The sequence below is a fragment of the Alligator sinensis genome, unplaced genomic scaffold (assembly GCF_000455745.1).
Source record: "Alligator sinensis unplaced genomic scaffold, ASM45574v1 scaffold166_1, whole genome shotgun sequence".
Lineage (NCBI taxonomy): Eukaryota > Metazoa > Chordata > Crocodylia > Alligatoridae > Alligator > Alligator sinensis.
The window spans coordinates 26,604-37,159 of NW_005842098.1; the positions used below are offsets into that span (position 1 = coordinate 26,604).

The 10,556-nt window shown below is 41.9% G+C and overlaps 1 protein-coding gene across 1 annotated transcript in view; it reads right to left on the reverse strand.

The window, feature by feature from the left end:
- Positions 1-10,556, reverse strand: part of UBN2 (ubinuclein 2) — a 54,843-nt gene that overhangs the window by 21,323 nt on the left and 22,964 nt on the right. The window contains exons 6-8 of the mRNA XM_025204796.1: positions 7,931-8,068; positions 6,860-6,972; positions 3,078-3,588 (exon numbers count right to left, since the gene is read on the reverse strand). Coding sequence (XP_025060581.1) covers positions 3,078-3,588; positions 6,860-6,972; positions 7,931-8,068 — 762 coding nt within the window. The remainder of the gene's footprint in view (positions 1-3,077; positions 3,589-6,859; positions 6,973-7,930; positions 8,069-10,556) is intronic.

Below are 10,556 nucleotides of genomic sequence, written 5' to 3' on the forward strand. Positions count from 1 at the left end.
CTTTCCCTAGAAAGTCCCTGTGGAGAGCTCTCCAGCTTCTGCTATTGCCAAATAGACTGGCCTCTTGCTGTCCTCACAGCATGATAGCAGCCCAGGAAACAGGAGACACCGAGCTATCAATAAGGTCTTCCTCTAACTTTCTCCATTCTTCACATTTGTAGGAGAATCCACAGGTGAAAAGACACTTCTTCCTTTTCTATTTATGTTCAGGTGCTAGGATTAGATAACATCCAAAGGAGAGAACGGGTGAGCCCGTAAACCACAGGGTATGAGCCATGTGTCATTCTACCATATAACAGAAGTAAATGACAGTTGACACCTGGTGAACCTGACTACACACACACACACACACACACACACACACACACAGAGAAATATGAAATTTAAAAATATAGAAAAAAACTCTCCAATATGTTGAAAGTAACCCACTACTGAGACCATATAACATTTTTAAAAAAAAGTTACTCACAGATGACAGTCTCGAGTTGACAATATTCTTTAATTCAACAAAATACCTGTTTTACTCTTTAGAAATAAAAAAGAAAACTCAAAAAAATAGAATCTTTGACTCTGTCAACGTTTTGTATGGCAAAGTAATTTAATACTCAGTAAGAAATCGGGTCTTATTTTACATATTTTGTCCTTCCAATCTACTAGAGAATTTTTTAGTAGCACATTAAATGTAAGTGCTGAAAGTCTAAGATGTTTTAACAGCACTGAAACATTTGCTCTGCAAAAAGACTACTAAGAAATTCTGTAAACTTTTAGAAGTGATTTTTAAAGAGAAGTTATCAAAGGACTGGAGGTTTAGTTTTAAACCTTCCAATCTCAGTGTACCTTTAAAAAGTTAATTATTTGAAGCGGATCATACACTGAATTATCATTCCTCAGGTGGGCAATACTGCTACAGTGTTTTTCATCCCAATTCCAACACTTATTTCAGTTATTTTGTACTAAGTTGTCTTGTATTTTTTTAGTTGAGTTTTAAAAGAAGTGAGGGGAAAAAAAAAAGATTCAGACGGTGTGAGTCAAGTTGATCAGAGTAACTAAAAATGACTAACATCCTTGGGACTTGTGTTCCACAGAAAAAGGCATACATTCCCAAGACAAAAAGGGGTCAAAGTATGATTTCACTGGAGTAGGCCTCCATTGAAGTGTGAAGCATCTGCAGGTTCAGAATCATTCTACCATGTCTATTTCTCTAGGCGAAAATTGAGCTGCTCACTTGTAGTCTAAATACCACATATTCCTTAGAACAAGCTAACTATTATTACAATAGAAAAAAAGCCATATTGTAGCTTCCCAGTTAAACTGCGTGATGATGGAGTTTTAAACCATATTTAAATAATCAACTGCCTTTCAAATAGATCATTTAATAAGCCAACTTGTATTTTTAACAAAGTATGTGCTTTCTCCTACATGCAAGGAATGACTCTAAAAAAGGAACTTGAAAATTGCCAACACTGGAAAAAAAAAATCTTTGAATTAAGTCTATGGGAGCCATTTTGCTAATGTTCACTTCCAAAATGTTTTCCTCGCCAACTGTTTAAACAAGGTGACCACAATTTCACTGTAGGCCAAAAAAGCTCCTAAAATGTAGTTGTTATTATTATTATTATTATTAACAACAAAACTGCAACCTAGCTTTCTGTCCCAAATTTTAAGCTTGGGATACATAAGTCACCATGCTATTCAGAAACATTAATAATAAAATGCTGACTGAAAATTTAAAGGAATGACTGAATAAAAGTTTCCCAGACCAACTGTAGGTCATGAGAAATGGCTAAGTGAATGGTCAATTTGGGTAGGAACACCGTCACTTCCTGGCTCTGGAACAAGTCTGTTTCTAGATATGCTATATGTGAATGAAGACTCTCACTAAGCAATACTGTAGAACCTGCAAAGTTGGTAAAATAAAGTTACTACTGTAGACAACATTCTCTTTCATTAACCTTTACAATTATTATTATGGCCACCACCCACTCATTTTAAAGGATTATAGTTAGTTATACAGGTCAAAGTAAGATTTTTTTAAATAAACTTGTATACAGAATAAAGTGTGAGGGATTTATAAAAGAATCTTCCAAATCCTCGTGAAGAAAGATCAGATTAGCTGAAAGGAATACATTTAAAACGCCACCCTTGCACAAATCTATGGTCCAAAAAATTGGGGTTTAATAAAATGGCACTGTTTTCAAACCTTAAGAAAAACAATGTTTATATTTCCATTGTTTTAATTCATATGCAGATATATCTAAATAATCCTTCCCCTGTAGCATTTACATTTCAAACACTGCAAAAGCTCCTCCAATAGTAGGAGAACTTGGACATGAAAGTCTTGAGAAATGACCAACTTATTTTCAACTTCCAGGCTGACCTGCACAAATGAAACAATATGGAGGGGCAGACAGTGGGACACAATATATATGTAATATATATATTTATTACTGAAAATATATAAAATATGTAACTGAAAATACACAAACACATTTTTCAGTTGCATATTTTTATATATTTTTTAGTAATATATTTTTTCAGTTTGCTACCCTGACTGCAATAAGAAAATAAACTTTTAAAGATATCAAAAGGTTTTCTACTTCCTCAACAAGGTTTCACTTAGTTACCAAGAAGGGCAAACTTACAATGGACCTTATTAGAAAGAGTCAGGCACACTAGCAAAGAATGAAAAAAAACCAAACAGATGTAGATGGTATGAAGTTATCTACTCCATCCAGAGTTAGATTTCTCTCTACAAAATGTTAACCTCTTTGCTTAGTCTAGTTTAGATCAAGTGGCTAAGCTACCAGCCTCTGCTGGAAAACATTCCACCAGTTATTTTAAACTGAAAATAAACTAAACCATCTTGCAACTGGGAAAGATCTACTTTACAACCTACACTTCCCTTTGCTTAATATTATCTGATTTGTCTAGTTACAACCACTGGAGTTAATCTGAACAATTCCTTCTTTAGTGTTCCTACCAGTATTTCAAGTTTATGAAGTGCCAAGTCAGACTGCAGCTATTTCTCTTGGCTCTTGACAACTCTGAGCATCCTTTACCAGTGAATTTATACTTACTATTCGAAGGTCTCCAATGCGTTTTTCAAGTAGTACAGGCAGACCTTCTGGGAGGGCAGGCACCTGCTTGGGTGTCATGACCTGAGAGGTTTGGGTTGGCTGAGTGGCATTTCCGTTTTCTCCTGACAGCTCAGACACTGGGCTGCCATCAGAGGCGCCATCAAGCAGCTTGTCAAAGTCAATATCTCCCAACATCTCCAGAGCACTTTCAGCTTCCTGCAAGAGCTCACGCTCACTTGTGCTACCAAAAATGGAGAGGACAGGATCAGGGACCCTGAGGTTCAAGTCAGAAACATCATTTCCAGTGCTGGCAGAGGAGGAAGGAGGTTTATTAGGAGCAGAGATGGAGGTGGAGGTTGCAACAGTCACTGGAGTTTTTGGATTGGATTCTTTCTGCCTCAAGGCTTCCTTCTCCTTTTGGAACTTCCGGAGCATGGCAGCAAGAGAAAGCGAGTCCTTGTACAACTTCTTCTTCTTCTTCTCAGACTTGTGTGAATTCAAGGCTATTACTCTGGAGAGAAAAGAGGCTTTTGTTGGGATTCATGGGACTTGCCAGGCCAAAGTTACTTTCTCCAAGTATGCGTAAGTTCACTATTGTTCAGTGAAACAGCATTCCGGACATGCACCTTAAAACTTTCTTATCAAATGTTACAGAGGCCTGCACTAACCCCAAACTTCTTCCCGTGCTGTTCAATACCACTGTATTTTAGTGGTAGTGCATATACTATCAAAGCAACATTTAACCTAATGAATAAAGAGCCAGTAGAGTTGTCATAGTTACAATGAGTCACACTTCTACACTGATTTCTTCTCAGTGTAGAAATGCACCTTGCACCCCAAACTTCTCAATGATAACCAGTTTTTTTGCAACTTGCTCATAAATATGGTGCAAGAGAACTTTTTTACTGAGAATTTTGAAGTGCAAGATTAGCATTTTTAGCCAACGCAGCTTCTAGGGCTGTGCGAAATTTTGACAGCTGTTTTGTTTCGGGCCGTTTCAGTGCCCGAAACACCAAATCCAAATTGAAACAGAAGGCTCAGTAACATCTCCGAAATGTTTCAGAAAATTTCAGAGTTTCAGAGCCGGGCTTGCATGGAAACAGCAATATGCTGTTGTCCTGCTGCACCACCTGGCTCTGCAGGGAGCAGAGATCTGCACCAGGGTCTCCTCACCACTGCTGTCTGCCTTGCACAGCCCCATGTCGCCAAGGCAGCACGGGGCAGGCAGCAGCGGCGAGGAGACTCCGAGTGTAGATCTCTGTTCCCTGTAGACCCAGGTTGCAAAGCAGGGCAGTGCTAGTCCCTGCCATGTGACCTGGCTTCGCAGGGAGCAGAGATCCAGGGCTGCATGGGGTGGGCAGCGGTGGCAAGGAGACCCTGGCGAGGATCTCTGCTCCCTTCAGAACCAGGTTACGCAACAGGGACCAGCAGACTCGCTCCCCACTCTGCGCTGCTTCCCTGCCCTGCGACCCAGCGTGACGGGATCCATGCAGGGGTCTCCTCACCTGCATGGATGGTAGCAGCCCTCCCCCTTCCCTGGGCAAGCCACACACAGCCCCATCCGGCTCCCTGCAGGGGCCCTGCAGCCCCGCCCGGCTGGGTAGGGCTATGTGAAGCCTGCAGCACATTCGAAACAGATTCAGCTGAAACAAAACAGGACAGTGATCCTAAACAAATTACTGTCCTCCAAAACGGGCAAACCCGAAACAGAATTGAAACACAGCTGTTTTGCACAGCCCCACCAACTTCTGGGCAGCTGGGGCCACCTACCACGTGGGCCACAGACCAAGTATCCTCCCCCTCCCTAGGGCTTCTCCCCCCATACTGGTTGCACAGGGCAGGCAGCCCTGTTTTGCCATCCTCATCTGCCCACACAGTGCAGGCAATACCCCACTCCTATTTCTCCCCCCCTCCAGCACAGACAGCCCAGCTCTCCTCACACAGTGGACACAGCTGGGAGTTGCTGCATGCACAGCTAGAAGAGGGCAGAGGCTAGAATCCCCTCAGCTGCATACACAGCACAAGCAACCCAGCTCCCTCCTCCCAGCCATGCAAACGACACCCCCCACCCACCTCCACACAGGCATCTCAGCTCTTCTGCTGCGTGTGCAGCACCCCCCACCATGCAGCACCCACCTACAGTGCAGGCAGGCTCCCTTCTCTGCTGTGCCCACTACTAGGACATTTATAGTCCCATTATGGCCACAGTGGAGGGAAGCTGGAAAGTTGAGGGAGGCAGGGCAGGGGTGGAAACAGAGGTTGAGCAGGAGCCTGAGGGTTGCATGCTAATGCTTTGGGGACTGCTAGCTGGACAGCCCGGGGTTAAATGCATAAAAACAGAGCGTTTTATAAGTTTCCCCCTTGAAATCTCAAAAAAGGCTTCTTGATACGTATTACCAGCAACAACAGATTTTCAGAACCAATTCCTAGATACTCAGGAATAGAACATTTGTCAGATTATTTTACAGAAATCAATTTAAAGATTTTACTCCCTCCATACTAGTCACAGACCAGAGGTCAGTAACCTTTCACTAATGTGGGGCACAGATTGTGACCTGGCTGGCGCTGCAAGTCACTATTCCCCTTCCACTGCTCCAGGATCAGCAACCCAGTGAGCAGAGGCTACAGTGATATTAGCACACCATTAGCAAAACACGAACCAGAACAAGTGGGCAGGGAATCAGAGCACCCTTAGTGAACTGCAGACTGTATCAGATCTTCAGAGGCTGGATCCAATCCCATTGCAAGCCGAATCTAGCCCACAGGGTGTATGTTGTCAACCCCCGCCACACAATCCAATGGCTCAAACTAACATTTTTCTCACTACCCTAAATGTCTGCCACTATCATGTATGTATAAAGTGTTGTTTCTATATCACAAGCCTCATCAAGATGCAACCGACAGCTCCCTTGCCATTCTGGGCACAAGCTACAGTGCTTAGCCAATGGCTATGGCTGTAAGAGTTAACACAAGACTCCGCCCCTTCAGTCTGCTGAAGAGACATGTGGCAGCCATCTTGGCAGCTTCCCTGCATGCAGTATTGCCAACCCCACCATATAAAAAAACAAAACAAAAAAGAAACCCATGAGACAAGCTCTGAAAAAAAAAAAAAAATCAAAGCAATTTGGTATGCAAATCATGAGATGCTCCATTCTAGCCCCCTCTTCCCCCGGCTCCTTGCGCACATGCCCTGAGCAGCCCCCCTGCCTTTTGCGGCTCCTGGCTCAGTGCTGACTCGGTGGGGCTCCCTGTACCTCCCCTCCCGCCCAGTCTCCCTGGGACTTTGTGGCTAGTTCCAGCCCAGTTGGGGCCAGAAGAAAAAAAATCCCAAGAGTTTGAGAGTTCTATCACAAGATCATGAGTCGGACTTAATTTTACTTAAAACTTCTCAAGAGTTTCAATTTCTGTGAGAGTTGGCATTACTGGCACTGTCTCCAGGCTTGCTTCTTTTCCAACAAAGAAAACAACATCCCTGCTTAAAACATGCACCCCAATTTGGGGGAGCTGATTTTGTGGGAAAAGTGTGCCTGTTATAAGATTATACCCTTAGTAAACATTACTGCCCTGGCCCTGCAGTATCTGTATTTTGGTGCAATAGACTGATTTTAGGCCTATCCCATTTCCATACTGTTCTGATGTATACATTTCAACTGTTTCACTGAATAAAATTCAACACAAGACTCCCATTAAGAAGGATAAGGGGACATGATTTGCTTCTTGCTGCAGTGAGGTACCCTCTCCTACAACCCTACCAGACAGATATATCCACAGACCAGACTTACCCCAACTGCTTAGGAACTTTCATTTTTCGAGGCTTTTTCTCCTTCTCTGTCCCTTCCTCTTTCCTCTTGCGCTTCTTCATCCCATGGTCCTCTCCTTCTTTTAACTTGGATACCTAAAGAAAGGACCACATTGGTGACAGTATTACCACTACTGCTTTGTTTTTAAAGCAGTAAGTGATTTGGCTACCTCCTCTGGTAATTCCAATCTAACAACATTTTTAAAAAGCAGCCAAAAGGCACTCGAGGCACCCTTTATCTTATCAGCTTATCAAAAACGTAATGTTCCAATGATATATTTTCTTGCTCTCTCTCTCTTTTTTTTTAAACTTCTTACATCTTCAGAGAAGCATACAGATATAAACAGTCTTGGACTTTACATTTTTCAGACCAGGACTACATCCTTGAATGGGTTTAACAGCAAAGAGCACAATGAGTTCCTTGATACTGATCTTTGGCAGTTCTTTCTTAATAATAAAAAGCAATGCATTTAAAAACGTAAAATAGCTAATTAAGTGAAAGTGTTCAGTAAGACCACTGGAGAAACCATGTTTGGCTCCACAGATACCATATTTACTCCAATATAAGAAGACCCCACCACCCCCATCAGCATAGAAAAAAGCCCCATATCTTATATTTGCATATCAGTAACCCCCACCCATTACATACGTTGGCTACCATTAAACTGCTGCTGAAGCAGCATGTGCTCAGTCACAGAAACCAGCTATGAAGCTGATTAAATGAAAGCCATGCTGAGCATGCCCATAACAAACATGCCCCACATTGGGCAAACACGAGTGGGAACCTACCACAAGGTTAGGTTAGTGCACACCATCTGAATAAGATATAGTGCCCATTGTGCTTAGTCCTCAGTGCCAACTTTTTCAAGTCATTGTGAACCACTACATCAAATATATTTGGACTTCCTTTTTACTCCCACAGCTGACCATTTGTACTACATACAATCTTGCTTTTTAGTCTCCTCACTTTGATATGTTTTAGGTACCATATCAATCCTTTTCCGACTTAAATCAGGTATAAGCTTCAGAAGAAGGAGAAATTATCACCACTCACTTTAGGTGACCTGTGCTTTTTGTCTTCTACAAAGTCTTCATCCTCTGAATCAGATGCCTGACGGAACTGCAGCGTTCCAGTGTTGATGTAAAACCCTCCATATTTGGTTGTCAGAGATGCAGGAACCAATTCATCATACTAGGCAGGAAATAGGAGATTCAGGTAGTATTAACTGATAGATTAACTGATACCTACCATCTTATAAATATGAAAAAAAAATCATTAACTTAACTAATCTATAAACATAGATCATTTAACATAAACACATTATAAAACTTTCTAGATTATTATACCATACCAACACTCTTGAAAAGTTACTGTTCCAGGCTGTAGAGCAGTAGATGCAAAGCAACAACCCCTACTTTTGAAATAAATTAAGCCAGTTTCATATTTCAAAAGACTGGGATCACTTCAGTGCTAGTCATTCTACTTCTAAAGATAGGGCAGTGGTATACCTCGCGCACCACTTTGCGAGCAGACATGGTCCTTCCAACACAGTGGTTCTCAACTTTGTTAGACTCAAGGCACCCTTTGAGAAACTCCAGCTCTTAGTTTTTACTTGTTTTTCTGACTACTGAAACATAATAGAGCACTTCACTGGTTGTACAGAACTCAAAGACCACAATGTGTCAGGATGGTTTTTTGACATTATGCAATCCTGTTTCCAAACTCTGCGTTTATCATGTAAATTATGTTTGCACTCTTAACGGTGCTAAAAATGTGTGGCACCCCAGAACACCCCTGAAAGGTTCTCAAGGCACCTTAGGGTGGTGTGGCACCCCAGCTGAGTGTCACTGTTCTAACAATAGTTCATCTAGGTCAATATTCTGTCTCTGATAGCACCAAGAACTTCAGCTGAAAACACGAAAAAATCATAGTGAAAAATTACAAATAACTGCCAGGGGGGAGCACAGGATATTTGTTCCCAGTTCCATCTATTACTGGGTGAATTTCACTCTGCTGTATGAAGCTCTAGTAATCCTTATAAAACAGAATAGTCAATTAAAAAAAAATCCTACCAAAACCCCCAGAACTTGGTATCAATGCATTTCAGCCATGGACTCTACAGGTTCAGTATAAACAGCAAACAAGTATTGCAAGTGTATTGGATTTCACTTTAAGTGCATTTAAAAAAAACAGAAAAGAAAAAAGAAAAGCAACTCATTTGCATTAAGGCATTCATTATTTCTGCCCTGAACCTCTCTCAACTCCTCTAAGTAGTTCCTCTTTTTCCTTAAAACACTTTTATTAATGTCTCTAGACTTTTTCTAACGCTGCTTTTCTAGGCAGTCAGAATGAACATCATATTACAAGTGAAAGGTTCCATCAATGTCTATAGTTCTACAAGATTCAGTTTTACAGTACTTTCAGTTTCATTCTCTCATACTTTAGTTATGTGCGCTCTTTGGGGTTTTTTTAAGCCTCTGGTAGATGCACAACATTTGTCATTGACAGGTTCACAGAAACACTACTTTCCAGTCTACTTTAGAATGCAGCAGTATGTACGAATAGGTTGTACTATTCCTTCCAGCGTGCTTTACTTTGCAAACATAAACACTTAACTGCTGCTTGCCTGTACACTACACATTCAACTAGCTTCCATCCTTTGGAGTTCCTTAGTCTCCTTCTGTTGAAGAAGAGATGACTAAGATAATGGTGAGTTGTATTTGCAGGTGACTTAACTTCACTTCTAGCTCATTCACATGTCTAATACCACACGATACCAATCCAGGATTAGTCTTTTTTCAAGTGCTGAAAAAAATAAAAAAGATTAACCTCTACTCTGTCACAGAAAAAAAACTAGATGACAGAGAGAATGGTGTTTCACTTCTTACTTACAACTGCTATTGTCTAGCACCCCACAACAAGATAGGGCAGGGTTGTCAAACATTTGCCCTGCAGAGCTGCCCAACCTGGCCCCGCAGGCTACTGGAAGTTGGGGGTCACGGTAGAGGATGCAACTTGCATCAAGCTGAGCTTTGTGCCCAATGCCAGAGCTGAAGCTACTGCCATCACTTGCCCCAGGTCAGACCCAGAGTTGCTACTGACATAGGTTCCAGGTTGGATCCAGCCAACAAGGAGCCCCGTGGTCCAAATCTGGCCTCAGGAGCCATGTACGTTAGACACCCCCTGAGCTTGGGGATTCCCAGGACCTACACAGTAGGGGGCAGGGAAGGCAACTGGCTCCAGTGCATGGGGCTTCCCTCCTGTGGCATGCAAGTGTGCAATGCATGAGAAACCAGAAGGGGAAGCAACCCCTGGGACATGCTAAGGTCAAATGAAAGATCTTGGAAGTAAGAAGACAGGTGCTTGTGTTAGTTGGAGACAAAAAGAGGAAGGAAGAGCTAGCAGTAAGTGTTGTAATTTCTTTTAAAATCAGCAATGTCTTAGTAAGAAGGTACAGAGGGAACTTCAAGTGGAGAAGCATATTTGACATTTATCCTGTACTCTGGGATGGTTTCAATATGTATATCGAGATGACAAAAAGGAGGAAATGAAAATACAGTAAACTGTCTTTTTCAGTGAAGGTTTAGTCTTCTTCCCAGAAGAGAAGATGGTGAGTGCCATAATGCTAAAGCTGAAATGAAAAGGTTCAAAAGGATCAGGACAAGGACAAGCTGTAGGG